At 35.8% G+C, this 27,987-nt stretch overlaps 1 protein-coding gene across 5 annotated transcripts in view; it reads right to left on the bottom strand.

Moving 5' to 3' along the window:
• Positions 1-27,987, bottom strand: part of PDLIM5 (PDZ and LIM domain 5) — a 237,195-nt gene that overhangs the window by 52,037 nt on the left and 157,171 nt on the right. For 4 of the 5 annotated variants that reach the window (XM_037530160.2, XM_037530162.2, XM_037530161.2 and 1 more), the window contains one exon: positions 6,760-6,947. In XM_037530160.2, the coding sequence (XP_037386057.1) occupies positions 6,760-6,947 (188 nt within the window). Of the gene's footprint in view, positions 1-6,759; positions 6,948-14,044; positions 14,177-14,808; positions 14,962-18,043; positions 18,158-27,987 lie in introns of all 5 variants that reach the window. The other variant, XM_037530166.2, reaches the window with a different exon arrangement.

The following is a 27,987-nucleotide window of genomic DNA, read 5'->3' as shown; positions in this document are numbered from 1 at the left end:
TAGTTGTCACAGGTCATACAGGGACAGGAAGACCTATTAGGAAGTCAAACATTTAATGTGCTGGCAACAGAAGGCCCAAAACATTCTCATTTAGGGAAGTTACTTCATTTTGTATAAGTTGTTAATGCTGTCACTAAAATGAATTAAGGGGTAAGAGCTTGACCTTTCTTGAGTACCATCTTTGTATAAGACACTTCAGCATTTTAGATCATTTGAGCGTCACAATAGTGTTAATACTGGGAAGTTTTAGACCCTCATTTTAATATATAAAGAAATTAAAGGCTCAAAATGCTCCTTTGGGGGACCATCTCTAGCTTTCTGAATTCATACCTCACTGAGCTTGCATTTCTATTCCTCAGAGCCACCGCTAGTCGGCAAACAGGGTTCCATGAGCAATAGGTCTGATCTAGTAATACACTGCTTACATTCTAAATAATTAGTCATTTTCATTTTGCATAAAATTGAAGTTAGAAAACTGATGTGCTTCCAACATATAATGGTTCTTCATGATTTTAAAATTGAATTTGTCAAAAACATCTGACTTTATTTGGTAAGATAGTAATACAAATATTGTGTGTTTGTATGTGTGTGTGTGTGTATTTTCACATACTTGTGTCTAATGAACTAAACTTGCCTAATCTGGTATCTATACCATAAAGAGAATCTAGAAGAATTTTTACAAAGCAAATTATGTCACTTACATACACACAGGAACATTTTTTTAATATTTATACCAACAAATTTACAAAGATCTTAAAAATACTCTTATTAATTAAATACAAGATGGAGGTTTTATGCATCAAAATATCTTTTAGACATACATAGTGCATTCAAATATAAGTTATAAAGTACAAATTCCTAGTCCTGGAAAGTAACAAGAAGGATCTTACTTTTTAACATACTTTACTATATCAAGTGAATGTTTCTGAAGAACTATGAATTATGGAAGAACTACCAAAGACATGGGGCAAACAGAATAGGAAGTATTACTGCTAGCTTACATAAAACTCAAGCTTGGATTCTTATTTCTTTTGTTATCTTAATAATTCCATGCAGATTATGAATTTATGAATATTTTGTATCTAAAATATTTAGTTCCTGGCCAGTCCACATGCCTGAGATACTATATATTTGAGAAAAATATGATCGACCTGAACTCTAATACTGTTACATGCTTACCTGGATCCTACTTATCATTTAGTACAGCATTATTCTGTTTTTGAAAGACCTCTGGATAACAAGCAACAAGCTTGTTATCCACAACAAGCAAAATAATGTAAGATTTAAAGTCAGAATGTTAGTAGAGAATTTAGAAATCTATGACAAACTCAAAATACAACTACAGGTCTTAAAATTTCAATTTAGTTCTTTCAATGAAGTTTTCCCCTTTTTAGCCTACCATTTCAAAACTATGTAATCCCCAATAGACAAACTTACATACTTAAATAAGTTAGTTTCAAACTTTTTAAACTAGAAAATATAGTTTAAAAAAACCCTTTACATACTGACCCAAAAAACTTACACTTATTTATATACATATGTAAAATAAGAAGACATTTGTATAACATACCTACCCTCCCTGTTAAAATTTATATTCTATTTTTTTTTTTAAACAAAATGCTAGAAATGAGCCAGTAAACTGATTTCAGGACCAACTAAGTGAGTCACAGTAGCACTTCAGTGATTTTGACCCCACCAACTGTAGGTATTATTTGTGATATTACCAATAATAGCTACTCTTTGGTGATTGGAGGTGAGGGGACAAAAATCTTTTTTTGGCCTTTGTCTACCCTAGAGCACAGCTGCGCATTATTAAGAGAAAAAAGTCCAGAAGTACTCAATTTAAGAAGCAATGCCACCCACCTTAATCTTTATCTACACTAGTCCAGCAACTTACTTTTCCAGTTTTTATATTCCTTTGTTAGCACTCTAGTTTTCACAGGTAAATTGTGAAGAACATAAGGACTCATAAGGAGACACTTATCATGCACTAAATCAAAGAGCTTTACCACTGCATTAAGAAGCTCTTAAAACTATCAAAGAATTAAAGTAGATTCTGAGGTGGTGGCTTTGTTTATTAAATATGGTATGTATATTATTGGGTAGAGTAAGAATGTGAGTAGTTGGAAACTTTGTATTCATATGATTACTCGTCACAAAATATGCTATTTTATATCACCTGTAGCAAGAACAGAGGAGTTATATAAATATTTTCTGATTTGAACTAAGCATCATGATGTAATTCAAGTATGACTTCAATGGCAAAATATATTTCTTTTTTATATTTAACTAATGTATAATATTTATACTTTTATAGTTCTGCTAAAATTAAGAGCACTTAAATTTTCTTTAAAAAGTGTAACATTTAAGGGCCTCCCCTGGTGGCGCGGTGGTTGAGCGCTGGGCTGTGAAGCTGCCCAGCTGCCCGTAGCCTCTTCAGTGCCGGTTTGATCCCCAGCCACCGGTGAGGGTCCCACATGGCACGCAGACCTCTCCTGCCACGCCCTCTGCCCCCCTCGGCAGAGTCTGCCTGTTCTGCCTGTTCTGCCTGTTCTGTTCCCCGCTCTGGTGAGTTCTCTCACCCTCCCGCGCTTCTGAATGTACCCAGTGCTTGTATAAATAAATAAATAAATCTTTAAAAAAAAAAGTGTAACATTTAAAATTTTAACCACGTACATCATATTATAGCTGCCTGCTGTGATTATTTTAATAAACTAAATTTGACTGAGAAGAAAGGGTTCTTTCGCCCTCTTGTGGTTCTTTTGCATAAATGTACTCTGCAGGAGTTTCACATTAAGGAATTTTTTCCTTTTCCCTTTATAAGTCAGTATTTTGTTCCTGAATTTCCCTTAAATTCCTAATTTCCAAAAGCAAAACATGTACTTTATGCTCTCCCTTTACTTTCTATTCCATGAATTCATTCTTTTCCTTGTTATTGTGGGGAATATTCTTTTGTTCCCTTCCAATTACCTACCAAAAGCTTACAAAATAACTATGCATAACAAAATAACTATGTGCATACAAAATAACTACAGCAAATCTCTATCATCACAGATAATCTTAACATAAATGCAAATACACAAAAATATGGGGTTAGGGTGTCAGCATTTTTTCTCAAAGAGAAGAAAGCTAAGTCATCTAACAGTTCAGAAATTCAGATGCTAATCAGCCTAAATATTTTAAGTTTTTTAAGTAATAAAACAGTACTTTCTTTAAATTAGCCTAGATCACATGTAACAGCCTATTATTCCCTTTCCCTCTAGAACAAAACTACTAGGCCTTTTGAAAATAGTAACATGTAATAATAATATAAAAACTATATGAACTGACAATGTGAAATAAGTTATATAGAGTATGTTTCTAAAAACAATTTATTAACATTAGGCAAAGAGTAGTGTCTAATAAATTTAGACATTATGTACACTCCCTGTTCAGACCCTGAAACCTAGTACCCTTGCCAGGGAAAGTGCCAGAGTGGCCAGATGCCTGTGATTTTCCGTGAGATTCTGCCAGTACCCACCCAGAGAGCTGGAGCCCTCGACCCAAACTGGGGTGGTGCCATAGTGGCCCCGGGCCACGTGACCTCCTGTGAGACTCCACCAGCACCTGCCTAGATAGCTGGTATCTAGAACCCCTGTCAGGGGAGGTAACAAGTGTGGCCCCAAGTCCCACAACATTCATAAGATCCAAGTAGCTACCTGCCCAGATTGGTGAGACCACTGAGTAGTGAAGTGAGGAGATATGCTCAGAGGAAGTCCTGCCTACAGCAGTTGGAACCCAAGGTAAATACTGGGGAGAAGAAAAAAACCAAACAAACAGCACATGAGTCCTCAGGGAAATAATAACAACACCCAGAGAACAAATCTTCAGAACACAATTTATGGAAAGCATATGGAAGTTCTCAGAACATTAAAAATGCATTTGCCATATGACCCACTAATTCCACTCCTAGTCATCTACCCAAAAAATTCAAAATCACTAATTCAAAAGGAAACTTGCACTCCCATGTTCTCTGCAGAGCTCTTTACTATAATAAAATTTACAAATTTTGGAAAGTACCCCCAAATAGATGAGTGGACCAAGACGATATGGTATATATTTACACAGCGGAATATTATTCTGCAACCAAAAAAGATAAACCCATGTCATTTGCAGCAACATGGATGGAGCTGGAGGGGATAATGCTAAGTGAAAAAAGTCAGGGAGAGAAATATAAATATTGGATGGTGTCACTAATATGTGGAATATGGAGTAAGTAAACTAAGAGTCAGATAAAGACAAGCTTAAAGGGCTAACCCTTGAAAGCTGACTACAGAACTGAAGTTTACAGAGAAGAGGGAGATAAGGCGATAAGGAAGCACAATAGACTCTGTGATCTCCGGGTGACTGGGTGGAGGGTGCACTACAGTGGCAACAATTGATGAGGGTATCCAAATATTACCTAAGTAAAAAATGAATTTTAAAAAAACATTATATATAACAAAAATAAATACGCTTCTTAATTAAAAGTTCACTTTTAGAACTTTAAAAAATATTCTTACCATATCAAATGATAAACATTTGAAGTTAACATCTTTTAAAAAGCAACTCTCTATATATAATCAACACCCCAATACATGTAAGGAACGACTAGAATTACAAAAAGGGCTAGGTATGGAAGTGTCTGCTCTATTAAGGAACAAGAACATCCAAAAAAAAAAAAAACTGGTGGCATGGCAAGTCTCAATAACTGAAGTTGCTTTAGTAAGACCAGAGCTCAGATGGTCACTAAGGAGGAGCAAGCAGATGAGATTGAGAACTTAACAGGGGGCCTCCCTGGTGGTGCAGCAGTTTGAGTGCAGCGCTGTAAAGCTGTCCACAGACTCTGCAGCATGGGTTTGATTCCCGGCCGGCCAGGAAGATACCCACATGGCACAGCAGACCTCTCTTGTCTAGCCCACTGCTCCCCTCAGCAGTGTTTTCAGTCCATCTGCCTGTTCTGCTCCCTGCTCTGTCTCTGGCGAATTCTCTCACCCTCCTGCGCCTCTGGCCCAAACCCAGTTCTTGAATAAATAAAATAAATCTTTAAAAAAAAAAAAAAACTTAATAGAGGCCAGAATGAAGGACTCAAATAAGACATTAAGGAATGGGAGGAGACACAGGAAAGCATTGGCAGCAAGGTAATGACTTTAATGAATCATGAAGTGTGGAGATCAGATGGAAGAGGTGAGGAGATTGGGAAATTAGTTACAAGTTGTTTATAATGGCAAAGGCCTGAGCAATGGCAAGGGTTCTGAACAGAGAGAGGATAAAAGAAAAACCAGAAGTAGAGTCATGTGGGGTTAGTTCTGTGAGAATGTGCGCTGGAGGTCTCAAGCTTATATTCTAGTTTTGGTACTGGATGGATGCACCATTACCAGACACAAGTAATATTTTCAGACAAGCTGCATTTGAGGTGCCACCAAGAAGCAGCAACTAGGTCAATGGGCTTGGGTCATGGAGTTCAGGATGAGAGAGATTATTGTAAACTATCAGTGGCTAGGTAGTAAAAAGAATTTGGATGAAAGACTACCCAGGGAGAATGATGAGAGATTGTTCATTCTTGGAAAACAGGATATCAATTAATTTGTGTTCACTTTACAGATAAGAAAACTGAGGGTGTTGGGCCTCCCCAGTGACACAGTGGTTGAGTGCTGGCTTGAGAAGCTGCTGGCAGCCTCTGCAACGCTGGTTCGATCCCCAGCTGTTCCCCGGCCAATGGGAGAGGGTCCCACATGGTGCGCAGACCTCTCCTGCCACGCCCGCTGCTCCCCTCAGCAGTGTACTTCGGTCCTTCTGCCTGCTCTGCTCCCTGCTCTGGCTCTGGTGAATTCTCTCACCCTCCCGCGCTTCTGACTGTACCCAGTGCTTGTATAAATAAATAAATAAATCTTAAAAAAAAAAAAAAGAAAACTGAGGGTGTTAAAGAAATTAAGAGACTTATGTAAAGCTGTTTATCCGTGGAACTGAAGAAGAACCACTGAAATATTCCCTCACTGCTACTATGTTCTTCTTCCACTCCTGCCTCTTAAATCTTCAGAGGACAAGGAGTAAAAGAACCTTTCATCAATAATTATTTGACAGTAATAAATTATTTGACAGTAATAAATCATTTATTACTATTTTGTATATATATAATCAAAACTAAAATGTTGCATTTCCAAGGATAACCTTTTAATAATATAGTCGGTTAATAAAACCCAGAATTTACAATTCAACATATGCCTTTTGAATTGGAAATGTACAGTTCCATAATTATAATGCAATTAGTGTTTTTATCAAACACACTGAGAATGTAGTAACACTTTTCATAAAGAGGAAAACTGCTCTAGCTATTTTCTTTTTCTTTTTTTTTTTAAAAGATTTATTTATTTATTCAAGCACTGGGGTACAGGCCAGAGAATTCACCTGAGACAGAGCAGGGAGCAGAACAGGCAGAAGGACCGAAACACACTGCTAAGGGGAGCAGTGGGCTCAACAGGAGAGGTCTGCCACATCCTCTGGGAATCTCCCTGGCCGGCCGGGAGTTGTACTGGCGCTGCAGAAACTGCAGACAGCTCCATATTTCAGCACTCAACCTGCTGCGCCACCAGGAAGGCCCTGCTCTAGCTACTTTCTGCAGCCCTTTTTGAATTTATATGGTTGAGAATTGGTTACACCAGTGAATTCTATCATATCCCAGTATACATTTTCATGGCTATGCTTCTGAAAAACAAAAAGCAAGAGATTTCTTTGGCATACCTGCTTGATTTGGCCGTTGCCAGCTTGGTGATTTGATGATGCTGGTGGATCCTACAGGCTTGAAGGCAGCAGCAGTGGGGAGACCAGCCACGCCTGGTCTTGAGGAGGCTGGACTCTCTGACCTCTCAGGCATGCTACGTGCTGAGGCTACTGCTGGAGTCAACTGCTGAGAAGGCTCCTGGGTGTTGCTGGAAATAAAATAAGGAAACATTTTTGGGGGAGTGCTAGCAATCTAATTTCACAATGATACTTTCTTTTCTCAATTTATTTTATCTCTAAGGAAAACAAAAATTACAACTAAATGACTATTTTTTTAAAAAACTCTAAAACCGGGCTTCCCTGGTGGCGAAAGGTGTTAAGACGCAGCCTATGAAGCTGTCTGCAGCCTCTGCAGAGTTTGATTCCCGGCCGGCCAGGGAGCTAACCCATATGGTGCAGGAGACCTCTCCTGACTCGCGCACTCTTCCCCTCAGCAGTGTACTTCGGTCGATCTGCCTGTTCTGTTCCCTGCTCTGTCTCTGGTGAATCCTTTCACCCCAGCCCCCGCCACACCTCTGGCCTGTACCTCAGCTCTTGTATGCATAAATAAATAAATCTTTAGGGCCTCCCCCCGTGGCGCAGCGGTTGAGCGCTGGGTTGCGAAGCTGCCCGCAGCCTCTGCAGCGCCGGTTCGATCCCCGGTTGCTCCCCGGCCACCGGAAGAGGGTCCCACATGGCGCGCAGAACTCTCCTGCCGCCCGCTGCTCCCCTCAGCAGTGTACTTCGGTCCTTCTGCCTGCTCTGCTCCCCACTCTGGCTCTGGTGAATTCTCTCACCCTCCTGCGCTTCTGACTGTACCCAGTGCTTGTATGAATGAATAAATGCATAAATAAATAAATCTTAAAAAAAAAAAAAATAAATAAATAAATAAATAAATAAATCTTTAAAAAAAAACAACAAAATCTAAAACCATGACTGAATAAAAGAAAAGGAATCAGGTTACATATGTTAAATACATTGGAAGATCTTTTTAAAAGATCATGAGATAGGGCCTCCCCGGTGGCGCAGCGGTTGAGCGCTGGGTTGCGAAGCTGCCCGCGGCCTCTGCGGCGCTGGTTCGATCCCCGGCTGCTCCCAGGCCACCGGCCACCGGAGGAGGGTCCCACATGGCGCGCAGACCTCTCCTGCCGCCCGCTGCTTCCCTCAGCAGTGTACTTCGGTCCTTCTGCCTGCTCTGCTCCCTACTCTGGCTCTGGTGAATTCTCTAACCCTCCCGCGCTTCTGACTGTACCCAGTGCATGTACAAACAAACAAATAAATAAATAAATAAAAATACATGCCTCTTAAAAAAAAAAATCATGAGATATTAGGATGTTGAAAAAATTACAGTCAAATCTTTAAAATAAGCTAGTTTATAGTTTCTTTTTGATCACATGAATGTAAAAATCATCAACAAAGTATTTGCAAACCAAATTCAATAGTGCATTAAAAGGATCACACACCATGACCAATTGGGACTTACTCCAGAGATGCAAGGGTAGTTCAACATTCAAAAATTAAACTGTAACTCACTACATCAACAATGGAAAGAAGTCAGATTACATATGTTCAATAAAAAACAATCCTATGATCATATCAAACAGATGCACAGAAGGCAATGAATATTCAACAGCCACTTAAGATAAAAACTCTCAAAATAGGGGCCTCCCTGGTGGCACAAGGGGTTAAGCACTGCACTATGAAGCAAACCGCAGCCTCTGCAGTACGAGTTCGTTCCCGGCCAGCCAGGGAGCAACCCACATGGCAAAGCAGACCTCTCCTGTCTCGCCCGCTGCTCCCCTCAGCAGTGTGTTTCAGTCAGTCTGCCTATTCTGTGCCCCACTCTGTCTCTGGTGAATCCTCTCATCCCCTGTGTCTCTGGCCTGCACCCCAGCTCTTGTATGCATAAGTAAATAAATCTTAAAAAAAAACTCTCAAAATATGGGAATAGAAGGAAAATACTCAACATAATAGAGGCTACATGTAAAAACACAGAGCTAATATCATACTTAACATCATACTTAATGGAGAAAACTGAAAGCTTTTCCTCTAAGATCATGTACAAGAGAAGGATTTCCACATTCATCACTACTATTCAACATAGTATTGAAAATCCTAGCTAGGCAAGGTAGAAGAGAGAGAAAGGGAGAAAACTATCTGATCACATCAAAAACAATTAAACACCTAGGAATAAACTTAACAAAAGAGGTGAAAGAGTTGTACAACAACAAAAATGAGACGCATTAAAAGAAATAGAAGACATAAAGAAATGGAAAGGTTCAAGGATTGGAAAAAATAACATTGCCAAACTGGCCAACTTAACCAAAGCAATAAACAGATTCAAAGTAATCATTATCAATCACTCAATGGCACTGTTAAAACAAAGAAACATCATTGAAATTTCTATGGAACCATAAAACACCCCGAACAGTCAAAGGGATTTGACAAAAAATAAGAAAGGAGCTAACACATGCCCAGACATCAAGCTATAACACAAAGCTATGGTAATCAAAACAGTATGATTTTGGAATCAAAATAGATGCCAAAATTAAAAAAAAATGCAGATAAATGGAATACAACAGAAAGCTCAGAAATAAACCAATGCTTATGTGAACAGTTAACCTATGAAAAAGGAACAAAGAGTATACAATAAAGAAAGTAAAGTCTTTTCAACAAAATGGTGTTGGGAAAACTGAACAGCCACATGCAAAAGAGTGAAACTATGCCAATATTTCATACAACATACAAAAGCTCATCACTTGGATGGAAGATTTGAAGCCATATAATACGTAGGGAAAAAGACAAACTGAGTTTTGGTTATTGGTAAAAGAGTGAGGTTACATATGTTCAATACTTTGGAAGACCTTTTTAAAAGATCATGAGATACTAGGTAGATGTTGAAAAATTTATATAGCCAAACCTTATATAGCCAAGACACTCCACAACATTGGCTTCAGGAATATCTTTGCAGACTTTATTCCAACAGCAAGGGAAACAGAAGCAAAAATAAATGGGACTAAACGAAAAGAAAGCTTCTGCACAGTGGTAGTGGTGGGGGGAACTATCATTAAAATGAAAACACATCCTACCAAAGGGCAAAATGTCTGCACATAATACATACAACAAGGGTAAAATCCAAAATCTACAAAGAACTCATACATCTCAACAACAGTAACACAAATAACCCAACCAAAAAATTGGACAGGGGACCAACAGGCACATGAATGCATACTTGTTTCTGATCATCAGGGAAATGCAAATGAAAACTAACATACTTTACACATGTGAGAACAACCCATATCAAAAAGATCAGAAACAAGCTTTCTCAAGGATGTGGCACAAAAGGAACATGCATAATTATTTGTGGGAATGGACTGAATGCCTAACTCCTATGGAAAACAATATGGGTGTTTCTCAAAATATTTAAAATAAATCTACCATGTGATCAACCAATCACACTTTTAGGTATCCTAGATATCTACCTGAAGAATGCAAAGACACTACCGTGAAGGTATATATATATACTCCTATGTTCACTGTAGTACCACTAACAACAGCCAAGTTATGGAAACAACCTAGGTGGCCAATGGCAGATGTGTATTAAGAAGATTGGTATATATACACAATAATATACTAGTCAGCTGTAAAAAAATAGATGAACTCTTGCCATTTGTGATGTAGAAGGCTCTGGAGGGAATACTATTGAGTGAATAAAAGTCAGAAGGAGAACGACAGATACCAGATGATCTCATTTATTTGTGGATCACAGAGAACAAAATAAAGGAATAGACAAAACCAAGCTAATATAAACTCTAGAACTCTAACTGTGGTATTCAGGCTATCAGAAGGGTAAGGACAGTGTGGGGAACAAAGTATGGAGGTAGTCCAATGAAATATGATGGAGTACTATTAAGTCCCTAGGTGGAGGGTGTGGTGTGATAACAGACATTGGACGGGGTATGGACCTATACCTCTGCATCACTCACAGTGTTGTAAACCAATGTTATCACAATTGAAAAAAAAACTAATTTAGTCTCCCTATTCCTATCTCAACATATCAAAAGAATAAAATGATTAATTATTGGTGAATCCTGATAATCTCTGTGAAATGCCGTTAATGTTCCTTTCCTCTCCCTCACATTCCTCTGGTGCATCTCATCAGTTACTCTGTTCACTCACATACTCAGTCATTCATTCATTCAATAAATACTTAAGCACACAGTATATGCCATAAAGGTGCTATGCACTGGCCACATAGTGGTAAACAAGAGTCAACTTCCCTAGCCTAGTAGAATGGCAGGCGTTCTGGGTCCATAAGACAGGAAAACAAGAGCCAAATTGCCACTCTCCTCTCTCAACTAGTTATTTGCTTACCTGGAGGCATTATTTGTGCTGCTTCACTGCACAGATGTTTGATTTAGATTAAGATGATCAAATAGCTTTTACCACCCAGTTATTTGTTATTCATAATTATATACTGTCATTTCCAAACCTCCCACCCCACCCCCAAAACCAAAAAAAAATTAGTAGCTCAAATTATAATACAAGCATTTTGTAATGATGCAACAGCAATGGATACAGCTGACCCTTGAACAAAAGTGGTGTTAAGGCACTCACCACTGACCACCCCATGTAGTAAAATGTCCACATATAAGTCCCCAAAAATTAACTACAATAGTGTGTATTAATTAGGAAGGTTTACAATAACACAAAGTCAATTAACACGTATTGTATTACATGTTACATATATTATACACTGTATTCCTATAATAACGTAGCTAGAGAAAAAAATTCAAAAATATATTCCTAATTCTGTACTTAATTTATCCATACCATAATTTACACTGTTTGCTTACAAGAAAATCCACATAAAAGTGAAACTTCACAGGCTAAGCCCCTGCTCTTCAAGGATTAACTGTATATCTATCAAGTAAAATAAAACACATACAACAATAATACAACCCAATATTAAACTAGTTGTTCAAATAATGCCATGCACAGAAGCTCAATTGCTCTGAATGACTGAAATCATTGTTGAGGTAACAGATCAATAAAAAAGAGTATTATATTAATTACTTCAGTAAATACTCTTAATTTGCTGTTTAGGTTGAGATTATCTAATTGAAAATGGTTTTTAAATTCTCTCATGTCCACCATGTTATCAAATGAACAAAAGTTCCTATTTCTCCAATGCCTCTGGAAATTGGGGTAAAACCTGCCAAAGTAGGCCTGAGGGTGAGTATCCTTTGGAAGGCCTGCTTGCAAGATTGGCCAGTGACTGGCATTTGGAAACTTGCTGGTGGTGCACTGTGCCAATGCTAAACATTTGCTTTCCTTCTGAATATGGAATTTTGATATGAACTTGGCAGGTATCTATGTCAAGGATTCCTCTTTCTTCCCCCTGCTTAAAAAAAAAAACCCTGGTCTTATACATTGAATTTCTAATGTGCTTCTCTGACAGATAACACTTAGCACATTTTGTAAAAATTATAGCTACAGAGTTAAACTTGTTCTGTGACTCCACAAGGAGAGGACTCAGAAGCTTGACACTCTTTCCTTCTGGACATGATTCCACATAACTTTTCCCTTTGCTGATTTTGCCTTGTATTCTTTTTTTTTTTTTTTTTAAGATTGATTTATTTATGCATACAAGAATTGGGGTACAGGCCAGAGGCGTGGGGGGTAAGAGGATTTACCAGAGACAGAATGGGGAGCAGACAGAATAGGCGGACAGACTGAAATATACTGCTGAGCCAGACAGGAGAGGTCTGCTGTGCTATGTGGGTTAGCACCCTGGGTGGGGACCTAACTCGTGCTACAGTGGCTTGTGCTGCAGTGGCTGTGGATAGCTTCATAGCGCTGAGACTTAACCCTTGTTCGAGCAGGGAGGCCCCTTTGGCCTAGTATTCTTTCACTAAAATAAAGCTTGGTCATGGGAACAACTATATGCTGAGTTGGTCTTAGAACGCCTCTCACTGTAAAGAGTTTTGAAAAATTGTATTACATTTTCTCTTTCTTTAAGTACTGTTCTCTAGTCTCTCAATACAAGTGTAAAAGATATCACCTTTTTTTATTCATTTTCAGTCGGTTTAATGAAAGACTAAAACCTGATTGATGTTACAATATACCAATTTTTATTATGAGAAGCAAATGACAGAATGTTTACATATAAACCTTAAACAGAACTCGTTAGATAGGACAGAGTAGAATACTCAAAAAACAGATAAAAATCTAAGTTATAATTTTATGCTCTGCTAGAAATGATTTTATACAATTATTTTAGTAAGATTTTACCTCTAGTAAACACTTGGGATTTTTGTTTGCTTTTATATTATGCCTAATAACTTTCGGTCTAATAATTAAATTTAGTAGAAAAATCAATTTTCATATTTCAGCATTTCCCAGATAGGTGGAAATTAAGTTGTCTGACCCAGTAAAATCTTCACATTTAAGAATAAGACAGTAGCCAGTCATGAGGATGTGGCATACATACACAACGGAATATTACTCAGCTATAAAATGAGATGAAATCTTGCCCTCTGCAACAACAGGGAGGCACGCTGAAGGAACTATGCTTACTGAAATGACTCAGAAGGAAAAAGATAAACATGACATGATTTCATTCCTAAGTGATACAGAAAGAAACAAAACAAACAAGTAAACTAAATAAAGCAAAAACAAACTTTTAGATAAGATGAAATTAGTGATGACCAAAGAAAAGGGAAAAGGGAGGTGGATTAACGAGGTAAAAGAGGTCAGTTGCAGAATGAAAGAAAAAAGGAACCGGACTTTTAGTGTAAACTGAATGTAGTATATACAGATGTTGATTTATGACACAAACAAACCTGTAACTTACACAATGTTATAATGCAATGCTACTTCAATGAAAAATTAAAAAAACAAGATAGCAGCCAATCAAAGCCATTATTACTTTTTCAGCATTTCAAAATGTTACTAAACATTTACTACTTATAGCTACATCCATATAATACAAAATAGAGTTGTATTATAATTTGAACAATAGCAGAATTATTTACCAAACACCAAGTGCAATAGTAAAAGCTGTTACAAAGGGTTAAAAGATGAGTTAATAATCACACAAAGTAAACAAATTTGTACAGATGCCTTATACTGAAATTACAGTTAATTTAAAACTGGACACAAATCAGCTCAAGGATTTTCTTATCAGGCTTGTTAATATAGTGGTTATTACAAAAAGCAACATCTTTAACAGCAAACCACCACTTGTGAATCAACCCCACAGTACCTTGTTTCCTTAACATCGATAGAACCAGTTGATTTCCTTGCGAACTGGAGATATGAAAAAGCTAGAGGCTTGGAAACAGGGCTGATGCAAAGCGCATCCAGGAGTGAGTGATAATTTTCAGGGCTGGACAGCCTGGTGAGCATTTAGAAAGAGTTTCAAGTCAGAAAATCACAATAATAGCAGAAAGTAGTTTTTATAGTATATGATTTGAAACATTTCCAGAGAAAGGGTGACAGAGACAGACTGAAAGAGAACAAAGCAGTAATAAGAGAATGAAAAGGTCAAAGACTATTAAAATCATGCTATTTCACTCATGAACAACAGAAGTGATTAAATTTTCACCAAGATTGATCAGAGCACCTTTTAGAAAGCATTAGAGTCATGTAAAGACAAAACCCACAAAAATAAAAAGATTTTATTGGGGTGGGGGGGGATTGGAGCGGTGTTCCAAAAACAGTGAAGACTTTAGATTACTCTCAAATCTAATCAGGTTGTGAGAGGGGAAAAAAAAATACAGCAACTTAAAATACCCACTGATCCTTGAATTATAAATGGTAAGCAATGAAAAGAAATAGAAGGATGATTTAAAGAAAAATCAGTACTTATCACTGATATTCATAATCAGGATAAAACAGCCACAATACAATTAAGACCTCATACTACAGCTGTGACTGTTTGAAACGGTTAGATTTTCTTTGAAGTGACTTGTGAGACAATGGAAACTGTCGAGTCCCATCAGACACACAGTGCACATGTAGTTCTACCTGGTTTTTGCAGCAATAACAGCAGACACAGTAGCAGCTGCACTGCTCAGGACGGCAGCACTGTATCTGGCAGGAGAAGGGAAGGTAGAAAAGTTGCGAAAACCTTCCAAAGAACTTGTCACCATATTTCTTGTGGGGCTACTTAAGTTGGTAGGTGGGGAAAGGAAAACAGAACAAAAGGACAGTAAGAATAGGTAACATAATAAAGATGAGAACAACCATCCTATATATAATACTTAAATATTAAGTTACAAAATATCAGAAGTGTAATAGATCAGGTTATTTATTACTGTTACTATTTCTCACAAATTAAAATGATATCCATTATAAAAATGATTTTTGAGACAAAAATACCTTTGAATATATGTAAGTTCATTATCTCTAGTGCTTTTAAAATTAAATCAAAATCAGATAACAAACATTTGAAGATTAATTTGTCAACAACTAAGCAGAATGTAAATCTAAACATGAAGTCTAAATTTCTAAGAAGATTACAGGAAAGTTAGATTTTTTTCAAAATATCTTTATATAAAAATGTTTTAAGGGTACATATACCCAGAATCTGACATTTTAATGAGACATGTGATTTTCAGGGGCAGGTTCAATCAGCTGCCTATTGAGCAGCAGAAATACTATTGATATGAACAGGAAATAACTACTGAAAATATTGGGAAAAAAGCTGTTTGGAGAGGGCAAGTACTTTTGTAAAATTAGTAGTAGTTACAGTGAATGTGACCACAACATCACTTTCTCTGCTGTTCTGTATTCTATTTTCAGTTAGTTGCATAAGGTTTAAAAAGGTTGGTATGAAATTTTATCTTCAGAACTCTAATTTCTTAAATTTCTTCATTTCACAGTAATTAATTACTGTGGTTAATTTATGAACGATCGGGCACCTAGACAGAAACTAACATTCCATCACTATGACTATAATAATTTCCAAGTTAGTTTATCAAATTGGAATTGAGAATTTATTAAGTAAAAAAAGTCTAAAATACAGTGTAAACTTGCAGTGTCTCCCTCATTTATACATGTAGGTTATTAATGAATATCTTCACTATACTATAATGACTTTCTTCAAAGTTTGTGATAGTAGCCACCTCCAACACAAACTAATTATGTGCCAAGCTCAACCTAAGTTAATGAAACTTTCGAAGTTGTCGAAGTTTTTTGTCCCTGTCAGCAGAATTTGATAATCTATTATTCCTAGTTCTATATGCTATAATTTTATAGTTTGGAAGACAAATTAAAGACACACTGGCAAATCATTTTATCAAAAATTATACAGATTTAACTATATTTTTTGCATATATATAATTAATTGAATCATGACAGTGTTTTAACAGCTGTGTGAATGGTCAGAGAAGAATGGGGGTTGGAAAGAGAAAAGAATGAAATGATACTATTAGTATCAGAGAAGGGGAAGACAAATGAGATGCCAGAGGAAGAAGGGAGTCTATAAGTGATTCAGTTTTGAGTTTTTCAATTAACTCTGCCTCTTTGAAGTAATGGCTGTTCGGGAGAAGTATAGTTGGTTCTCATTATCTGCAGGTTACACTCTGCAGATTCAACCAACTAAAGATTGAATTACTATGTAGTCAGGCCCAGGACAGTTGCATCTGCAGTGATCATCTGTAATTACCTGTCTTAATTCCCTAAACACACAGTGTAGCAACTACTCACATAGCATCAGCTTTATATAAGGCATACCCATTTTACTGTGCTTTGCTTTATTGTGCATTGTAGTGATCACATTTTATACAAATTGAAGGTCTGTGGCAACCCCATGTTGAGCAGTCTATCAGCACCACTTTGCAACACTATGTATGTACAGAGTAGGTGTTTCTGTGACACATATTGGTAATTCTAGAAATGTATTAAACTTCTTCATTATCATATCTGTTACAGTGATATGTAATCAGTGATTGTTATGTTACTATTGCAATTACTTGGCGGGGGGGGGGGTGCCATGAAATGTGCCCATATAAGAGAGCAGACTTAATAAGTGAGTGTGTTCTGTTTCACTGACAGGCCAACAAAGAATTTAAATTATTATATAAGGTTAGTTGAAAACACAGCAGCAAGGTTTCAGAGTTTCAGAGGACTGAGTCAAATTGTGGAAGAAGTGCTACTATGAGTAAAATGCTATCAAACAGCATCACATGTGCCAAAAAAATCTATCATAAAGGGAAGAGTCAACTGATGTAGCAAACTTTATTGTCTTACTTTAAGAAGTTGCCATGGCTACCACCACCTTCAGCAACTCCCACCTTGATCAGTGAGCAGCCATCAACACTGATGCAAGAACCTCTACCAACAAAAAAATTACAACTTGTTGAAGGGTCAGAGGCAGTTAGCATTTTTTTAGCAATTAAGTAATTTTTAATGAAGGTAGGTATATTGTTTTCAGACATACTGCTTTCATACACTTAACAAGCCTCTGTGTAATGTAAATATGTAACTCTATTGAGATATTTAAGTTTACTCTACTTGTCTAGAACTGAACCCACAGTAGCTCTGATATCTCTCTTATAAGTAATCTAGAGATGACTTAAAATATACAAGAGAATATATGTAGATAATATGCACATACTATTCCATTTAATATGAAGGACAATATCTGTAGATTTTGGTCTATCTATAGGGAATCCTGGAACCAATCCCCTGCAGTTATTGAGAAATGACTAAACCGGCAAATAATATCCAGAAACTTCAGTCTGTAAGAAAAGCCACTAAAAAAATGAAGCTGCTAAATTACCTTTTTCTCCTGTAGGGAAAAAGGAAATAATACTGAATTTCACAATGATAATATAAAAGAACTTAATAATAGCAGAGTCCAGCAAAATCTCCTAAGAATTATTTACCTTTAAATACCTTTAGAATATGCCTGGGTACCTGAGACATGATTTCTACTGCCACTTTTTTAGAGCTGAATGCTCTAATTCAGGAAAGAAGACTTAAGACAAACTTAAGAAAGTTGACGTTCCAAATCTCAGGGAATAAAAGGCCAGATTTCCTGACTCTATATTGGAACTGAGAATCTAAACAAATAATAAAAAAAACATAAAAACAGTGTAAAGAAATTCTGAGATGGGGTGCCAAACTTTTTCATTTATATATTAATGATGTCAGTGTTTTAATCCATGTTTACTTTTTCCTTTTACTAAAAAGACAGTTTTAGTATTTAATTTCACCACCAGTATTAAAATTTATGCATACCAGGAAGGAAAAACCCTACCTAGTAATTACTTTAGAAAGTGTGGCTACTGGGCTACCAGTATGTAAAACCTGAGAAGTTGCAGGTGGGTGAGGTCCACTCTGAAGCAGATCTTGCAGAGAACTGTCAGACCTAAGTTTCCAGAAGTAAAATAAATAAGGCAAAGGAAATATTAGAAAAAAGTACAGATATTTATTTATGGTCTATATTATTTTTTAAATATATTATTTTTTTTAATATATATTGGTTCATTTTGGGAATAATGATTTTTATTTTAACTCCTATCTGCGTAAGATTAAAGCCAAAACCAAAACCCTCACCATCACCAAATGTGTTATGTTTGTTCCCAAACTTCTAAACATGGCTCCTTTTGTGTGATAAAAGGTAATACTTTAAGAGGAAAAGGGGTGGATGGGAATTTCCATACATTAACTAAGTATCTGGCACGCTTCAAGGAAACTTAGGTTCCAACATATTAAGTTGTACAATATCTTTATACTAGTATGTGTCAGATGAAATTTTAACCGGCTGTGTGTGTACTATTTCCACTACATAACGTTTTCCATCATCTCGTGGGGAAGCTGACTGAATGGCACACTTCAAGAAAGTAACTAGAAATTCCCTTTCTAGTCAGAACGTTAGATTTGTGGTTCTGAAATTATATGGACACTATTTTTGTTTTTCTGATGTCTATTATTTTTAATTTTGAATGCCAGAATTAAATTTTATAAGAACTATTACCGGGTAAGGAAAAGATGAAAAAATGCAGTATGAGGTTTGAAAGTAGAAAGCACCACATATAACCCTTAGGAAAGAAAAATTAAATAGGAAAAAATAAAATTATTCATTTTTTAAAGGCTGTGGATAAAAATACAGAATGGGTCAGTAACAGTATACCAATTTTCAAGTGTAAGATAGAACACTCAGATAAATAATAGAAAAAGAGATATTACCATTGTTTACTTAGCATCAATCAACATTTATCGGAATATTGAAAAAGATGTTGAAAACTGAAGAAAAAAGTGATGGCAAAACTAAATATCATTTAAGAGGAAGAGAGTAAAGAGTTTTAAAAAGAACAGGAAACATAAGTCCATTGCAGGAGATAGCAAACTGTAATTCTTCAGTGATATTCTCCCTGCAATATGTCTTTGTATGGGTTAGCAAATAAACATTTTTATATTTTTAGGAAATATTTATATTTTAAAGTGGTTCTCATATTTTTAAATAAAAACAATGTTTCATTCATTTACATATGACTGTGTCTACTTTCATAATGTAGCAGAGTTGAGTAGTTACCACAGATCGTGTAGCCCACAAAATTTAGTGTATTTATTATCTGACACTGGTTCTCGGCTATCTATTCTGCATTCTTAACTATGGAGCTCTTCCTCTGCTTACTCCAGTCCAACTGTTCTTCTATCTCTTCTCGAAATAGGTCAAGCTTTTTGCCAATTCAAGATTTCTGCATAATACAAAAACTTTTTTCTCCCAAAAGTTTTGACTATTCCTTTATTTCACTATATTCTTCATATGAGTGAAATCATACCATATTTGACTTTCTCCTTCTGTCATGTTTTAGTTAGCATTATCCCCTCCAATTCCATCATGTTGTGGCAAATGTCAAGACTTCATCTTTCTTATACTTAGTATTACATTTTGTACATGTACCATATCTTATTATCTATTCATCTGTCATTGGGCACTGTACCCACATGTAGTCTATCTGGGAGAATGTTTCATGTGCACTTAGGAAGAATATGTACTCATGTTTTTTCAGGCACAGTGGTCTATAAATGTCTATTAAACCCAGTTGATCTAATTCCTTATTTAAGGTTGTTGTTTCCTTGTTGATTTTCTGTTCGGCTGACCTATCCACTGATGTAGTGGAGTTTTGATGTCTCTACTAGTACTGTAGTGCTGTCCATGTCTCCTTTTAAATCTTAATAGATACTTCATATATATTGATGCTCCTTCACATGGCACATATATATTGATGGGTGTTATGTCCTTCTGATGTACTGATCACATCATAATATAAGATGTTCACTGTGTCATTACTTTTTAGCTACAGGTCTTTTATCTGATATAAATATCACTTTCCCTGCCTACCATTTATCTGTGTGATTGCTTTCCAATATTTTGAGTCTGTGTTTATTACTGGAGTTCAGCTGGCTCTCCTGGATACAACAGAATGCTGTGATTTGCTTTTAGATCCAACCAGCCATTCTGTCCCTTTTCAGTTATGAGTTCAGTCAGTTACATTCAGGGTGATTATTGATAGATGGGGGGCTTACCACATCCATTTTGTCTTTAGTTTTCTGGTCCTATGTCCTTGCTCATGGTGTGTGTGTGTGTGTGTGTGTGTGTGTGTGTGAGAGAGAGAGAGAGAGAGAGAGAGAGAGAGAGAGAGAGAGAAATAGTCTTGAAGGTAAAATATTCTTGACTGGCAGTATTTAAGTATTTTAAATATGTCACTCATTTCTTGACTTGTCTGTAGCATGTCAGCTGAAAAATCTAATAAAAGCCTAGTGGGAATATCCTTATAAGTTACCTGCTTTTTTTCTCCTAGGCTCCTTTATTTTCTTTTTTTGTCTTGAAATCTTGGTAGTTTCACTACTATGTGAACTGATGTAGGACTCATTGCATTTAGACAACCAGGTAATTTTTTACCTTCATAGATTTGTTAATTCCTTCCCCAGATTTGCTATGTTTTTTTCGATTACTATCATTTTTTTAAAAATAAGCTCTCTGTTTCCCTTTAATTTCTCTCTCTTCTGGAACACCCAGTATACTTATTTGTCCCCTCAGGAGTCAAATAGTTCTTCCTCTTTTAATTTTACATCCTTACTCTTTCCTTTCCCCATGTCCTTTGTGCACTATCATCTTTGAGAAAACTTATTCAATCCCCCACATGGTCTTTTCTGTTTTAAAGCTTTCCCTAAAGTTCCTGATCTCACTTACCGAGCTCTTTACATCCTGAATTTGTTAGTTTTCTTTTTTAAATAAGAAATTTCTACCCTCTGTTCATTAATTTCTCAGCTCATTCGGAATTTTGTTGAATCTCTGTTGAACTTTTCTGAGTTCTCTTGCCTTCCTAAATTTTCTTCTTTTTTGCGTTACCATAGTGTATCAATTTTAAACTAATAGATTTTTTAATCTTCCATGTCATTATGGCTGGGTTCTACAGAACTGTTCTCTCTTCTGAATAATATTCCCTTAATTAAGGTCCTGAATAGACATGTGTGACATGTCTCCCATTTTGTCTACTCTAAACATCCCTAATGTTTAAAAAAAAAAAAAAATCTATGAAGCATGAGGCTTAGGTTGTAAAATGGGGAAGAAAAAATATAGCTTTGGACTTAGAACAAGGAACTAGACCATATTATCATATAAATCCAACCACTCAGAAACAGTTTAATTGTCCTAGTTGACTTTCTAAGGATTATCTATGTAATAGCAATTAATGACAAGAATTAACGATAACATTCAAGGTGAAATTTTCATGTGCAGAATGTAACTATTTTTTGCCTTAAAATTTTAAGAGCCATATGATAAGACTAACTCATACTAATTTTATTTTAAAATCTGATTTTTAAAATACTTGTTCTTGCTAACATTCCACACTCCCAGCAAGTCTCAGAAAAGCAAAATGAATAGACTCATACTGCACATCATATTAAATATCTTTTCCTACCTTCTTTTTTTTTCTTCTTACTAGAAATGGTCCATTTCCCAAAACTCCTAATATTTTTTTTTAGGAGTCCTGTGTGCTGTGATACAGTGGTCATAGATAGATAGATAGATAGATAGATAGATAGATAGATAGATAGATAGATAGAACATATTTCATTCAAAAAACCGTAATACATTTTTCGCACATATTTGATCTTCGTTGACAGTTACTGGTACATTTTTTTTGAAAGATATGTTTATGGAACATGTATGTTATATCCTCCTCTAATAATAAAACTGATAAATTTAGGCAGGCCATAGCAGTCCTCATCCAAGTTACTGATTCTTTATACCATAGCCATCAGATAAAATCCTTCAACCTGGGCCTCCCCGGTGGTGCAGCAGTTGAGCGCTGGGTTGCGAAGCTGCCCACAGCCTCTGCAGCGCCAGTTTGATCCCCAGCTGCTGGGCGAGGGTCCCACATGGCATGCAGACCTCTCCTGCCATGCCCACTGCTCCCCTCAGCAGTATACTTCATCAGTCTGTCTGCTCTGCTCTGCTCTGGTGAATTCTCTTACCCTTCTGCGCTTTCGACTGTACCCAGTGCTTGTATTAAAAAAAAAAGTCCTTCAACCTGTCATGATTTAAAAAACTCAATAATCATTAGCCTCACCTTATTTTAAACTCAACGGGATCATAAAAGTTTTTCTCTGATGACCTGTTAAAACTATTATTTCCTCCAATTTACCCAAAATATGTTAAGTTGGGAGTAATCTGTTTCTTGTGAATATAATTCTTGGCAATTCCTGCTCTACTTTACTCTGTGCTCTTTAGCCGTGGTATTAAGAATGCCTTCTAAACCACAATGGTTCATGATAGTGGAATACAGAGGAATTGATGATAGGTATACTATACTAGTAATATCTGATGGGAGTGTCCCAAAGTTATATCAAGTTTAAAAAAGTAATAAAAAACACAACCATTAAAAAAATTAAGGATGCCTTTTAGACCTTTTTTCTGGTAACCACAAGTTCAAACTAATTTTAGAAATTAATCTTTTTCTCTTGTGAAAATCAGTACTGTATTAAGCTGATCTAGTTTTCTACTTTTACCATTCCCCAAGATTTTATTTAATGCAAACAGTCTTACTTAGCAAATGCCATATAAGTTCTCTAAATACTTGAGGTATAAATTATGGAGAAAAAGAGACTACAGATCTCATTGAGAATCACTTTGTACCTGGTGCTTCAACTTTCTCCAGAATGTAAATGAACCAAAATTTTTCTGTATCTCTGGGTTTGGGTGACTTTTGTTTTCTTGTTTATCTCTTTTAACTATGGGTATATATTGATGTCATAATAACAGAATGTCACTCCAGTTTATTTTTTATTCTTGAATTAACATGCTGGCTGATTTATTTTCACTTTAAATGATTTGGGGAGGGGATATATGGCTACACATTTTCTTAACATACATGTGGTGCTGCCCCAAGATCCCTGCTAAGAGATTTACTGATTTTAACAAGAGGTATTTGATTCCATTCCTGTAAGCAAAGAGTATTTTTGAGTTGACCAAGTATGTTTACAGGTGTTTTGTGTAAAACCTCAAATTCAACCATTATATAACCTGTGACAGACAGCTGTCTCAGCCACCAGTTCATTCAGAGATTTACTCTCAATTCTTTTTTGTCTTATGAATCATTAGGATATCAGGATAAAGAATTAAGTGTGTGAAAAGACTAATGAAATATGTACAACTAACTCAACTAACTCAACTAGGTGTCAGACTAGCTTCAACACATTCTCATATTCAAAAAAATAGATAAAGACTCAGGAATCATTAATTAGGTATATTTAGGAGATAAATACCTATCACAAGGTTGGATACAGAAGAAGCACTCAACAAATACCTGAAATAAAGAAATGCAAAAGAGGAAACTTGGACAATTGAGGCTGCTTTTAGGAGTAATATGATTTCAAAGTAGTTCTTTCATTTGACCAAGAAAAGTATAAGTAAAATTATATCTAAATAGCCTTACTAGCCACATGCTTTATACTGTATTAAATGTTTGTTCAATTTTTTTTAAATAAAATCAAGCCATCATAATGAAAACACTTTCATGTAACACAATGGTAGAAAAACCTGGTCTTCCGAAACCTTCAATGTGGCTGAAATATATAAAGTTAAATAGCTTCAATTAAATAGCATCAAAAGATAGAAAATTAGAGCTTCCATCATTGTAAAGACTGCCTAATATAAATGGTCTTAAATATTTTTTTAAAGTTGTAATTTCTTTTGAATTAAAAAACCAGTCAATTCCAGCAGTATGTTCAATATTGAATTTTAATCAAGAAAACTGGTTTATTTTCTGGTTTAATTGAATAAAGCAATTTTATGGTGCAATTTACCTCTCTAAAAGTAAAGTGGAATAATTTATCCAGTCCACATCATAAGAACAGGCCAAATATACTTCTAAGGACATTAGTGCATATTCTGGACGTGAAAGTCAATTTTTGCATATTACAAACACCGATTTTTTTGGGGGGAAATCTTTTATAAATTATAGACTTCCAAGTTTAATTACTTCCAGATTAAACAGAGAAATAATCTTTGTGAAAATATATAGAATAGCAATGATAAAGAACTACATTCCTTCAAAAAATTTTAAAGTGTAGTAATTACTTCTCTTCAATAGATGGCGACCTTTACATTATAGTCACCAAACCAGTATTCGCATAGAACAGTATAATTCATTAACAGAAAAGGAAAAATTAAAATATTGCATATTTTTCAATAGAAAAAAAGTTGGTTATGTACTTATATTTTGTACCTGTGGTCTTTTTTCTCTAAGTTCACCAACATAATTTGTAGAAATATACATGATGGTATCAGCTAAGAGATTCTACATGGCTCTTAGTGTGGAAATCTACTACACATAGTGGAAATAAAATAATTTTGATCTTTATAGTTTCAGATGACGTTTTCCTAAACTAAAATGCTACTTTATACTTATTTAATCAACCTATATAAGCATGAAAACTTAGATAATGATTAGCTATTTTACTATATAGGGTAAACTGAGATCAAGAAAATCACCCTTAAACTTAAAAAATATATATTGTATGGTGCTAGACACACAATAACATACTTCAGATTTATGTTTTTAAAAGAATTATCATTCAGTAAAAGTTTCTCTGGCTTCCTGAAATTCTCTGTTCTCTTAGGTTTAACATTAGCTACTCATTATTATTATGTTATTAATAATATACTCTTGCTTCCTTTAAATATTTCCTTAGTAATAATAAAATTATTTCTACTGGTTTCCTCAAACAGAGAACTAAGCATTTAATTTACTGTTTTGAAAGCTAGCTAGGCATTGTCTCATCTCAGGAGTCACCGAGTCACTCATGTCGAAACAGACCAAAAATACAAAAGAAGATTTAGTTTTTAAAAATGTCTTCCATACTATTCAACAAACCAGTAATACCCATGGAAATGCATCAAGTTTCACCAATTAGGTTGTCCAAAGTGTGATGATAGTCCTTTCAAACAACTTTGGTATGGCTATACTTTACCTTCAATACATTATAATTTCTTGGTACTTCTATGAAAATTTGACCTTAACTTCAATATATATTGAATTAAAAGTTATGCATTCCATACTGTAAACAACATACCTAAAATTCAACAATAGGGAATGGAGAAATGTGTAATTATCTACAATTAGTAAGCAACAGTCTTTAGCGTCATATATGATGAGGACAGAAAAAATTCTCGGTGCTTAAAGAACTTATATTCATATTAGAGAGAGAGGGCATGGAGACAAACAGCTGTCATCCAAAATAGAAAATGAAGCCCCCAAATAAAGTAAACAGTACTTCCAACTGGTTCCAAGTCAGAGATTCTACTCGAGTAACTTCTGAGATGCTAGTCAGTTAAACTGAGTATTAGTTTAGAAAGGTAGCTGGCGTATGTCATGGACTAAATTATGCCCTCCCCAAATAAACATATTGATAATCCCCAAAGTGACAGTATTTTGAGACAGGCCTTGAGTAGGTAGTTAAACAAGTCATAATCGTAGGGCATAATCAGGTTAAGTTTAAGGCCTTAAAGAAAAAGAAGAGCCACGAGCATTCTCTCTCTTCATGTGTACAAAAAAGAAAGCTCATGTGAGGACACAGCTAGAAGGAAGATATCTAAAATGCAGACAGAGTAGCCCTATCAGAAACAAACCCTGTTAGCACCTTGTCCCTTAACTCCAGTTTCTAGAACTATTAGAAAATAAACTTTTGCTGTTTTAGCCATCAAGTCTGTGGTATTTTGTTATGATAGCCTGGACTAAATAAATCAGTATACAGTATACTTTTAATTTAAGTCTTTCATCAGAGATGAACCTTATAATCTTAAGAGACCCATATCAACTTAAATTTGTATATTTATGAATTTATATTTATACATACATTTCTATATAAATGTCCATTTACATATGCATATACAGATTCACACATTGAATGTGCAGATCTTCACTCACATAGCCAAGATGCATCTAGGAGGAAATATCATGCATATGAGATAGCTTATTTCCCAATTTTGATGACGACACTAAGACTTTTGTTACATAAGCACTCAGACTCAGTTAAGATTTAAGACATGTAGACAAATATCCATAATACAAATTAGAAAAGGAGGTCACAAAGAGGATAAAAATAATTAAACAAGTTACTTCAGCAATGACCAGATTATCTCCCTCAAGGACTGTGGAGTAGTACAACAGGACAAGAAATGTGGTTGGAGAACTAGCAAAAATAAGAAAACCGTGGAAGCAAGAGTGCTAAGGCCTATCATTCTCAGTGGCATACCACTGGCATTTTGGGCAGGATGGTTCTTCACTCTGTGGCATTATTCAGAGCATTACAAGACAGTTAGCAGACTTCGTCCCCCAGCAGCACCCTCCTGACCTTGTAAGATCTGTATTTATCCTCCTAGCATTTTCAAAGGCTACTTGGCAGTAGCATCTTCATAAGTTGACGATAAGAAGTAGACCTTTACATAGCAGATATATTCAAATAAAATTTATAAAGTGACTGATTAAATGGCTAGTAAATTGGGTTCTAAAATGCTGCATATGAAAAATTATAACATAAAATTATAATAAAATTTTATTGTGTTGCCTACCCAGTTACAAGTATTGACTATATATTTGCTCAGAGCAAATTGTAATTTTCTGTTTTGAAGTTCTTCATCTCATTGGTTCATACAGCCTTAACTATATTTGATATTTAAATGCCTTTACCTACTTATTATGTCAGGACACCCCTGATATGACTGATAAATAAATAACCTTTACTTGAGGTAAAAAATTAATGTATCTTTTTTTTTTTCATATACCTTTTTACTTCCATACACCTTTCAGGCAGCACTTACCTGATCTTTCACTTTGAGGATTTCCTAAATGGCATTGTAATCTAAATTGAAGATTTAAGGAGACCAGAGTGAGAAGTGACAAAAACAGAGAGAATGATCAGAAGAAGAAGAGGACCATGGTGAAGAGAACCTGAGAAGCAGAGAGTCAAACTGGGATCTAAAAGATTGACTCTGTTGAAGACTGGATTTTCAGGAAAGCAAACTTTAAGAGAGTTTAGAAAGAAGGATACTTTTTAAGTGTCTCCACAATTAATACCAATGAAAAGGAGGTAACAGGCAGCAAGTGCAGGCAGAAGTTGAACTGTCATACAGAACTTAATGACAGTCTCAGCTGCCCCTACAGCATCTCTGGAGTTAGAATGACCCTTCAAGTTGTCACTGCCTGGGCTGAAAGGCTTCTCACAGTCCTCTCTCTCCAGTCAGCTCACTCACTACATGCGGACAGTGCTAGGAAAGTTGTGGTTATGGAGTGGGGTGTGTCTGAGTTGAGATGATGGTGACGGGAAAGACCACTGTAGGCTGCCTGCTCTCAAACACATATTAGCAGCAGAGATGCCACATCCTGTATTGAAGCAGTAGGCAGGCAGGCAGGCAACACAGCGTCCATCAGTGATTCTAACTTCATATTCTGAAGTGGAATCTTAGAGGCAGAAAATAGTTTATCAGTTACAAATTGGAACATGAAACCCAGAATTTAGCATTCCCAGTTTTTTTAGTATTTTAATCACAAAATGTGCTGAAGTTTACTTTGGAATGAGTAAGTGAGGAAATATTTAATGGCTTATAGAATTTTCTTGAATGGGATAAACAAAAGGAATATATCCAAAGAATTCCAGACAGGTTTTCATAGAGAAGATTTAAAT

The sequence above is a fragment of the Talpa occidentalis genome, unplaced genomic scaffold (genome assembly GCF_014898055.3).
Source record: "Talpa occidentalis isolate TD23 unplaced genomic scaffold, MPIMG_talOcc4v2.1 talOcc4.6, whole genome shotgun sequence".
Classification (NCBI taxonomy): domain Eukaryota; kingdom Metazoa; phylum Chordata; class Mammalia; order Eulipotyphla; family Talpidae; genus Talpa; species Talpa occidentalis.
This window is presented reverse-complemented; position numbering and strand designations above follow the sequence as displayed.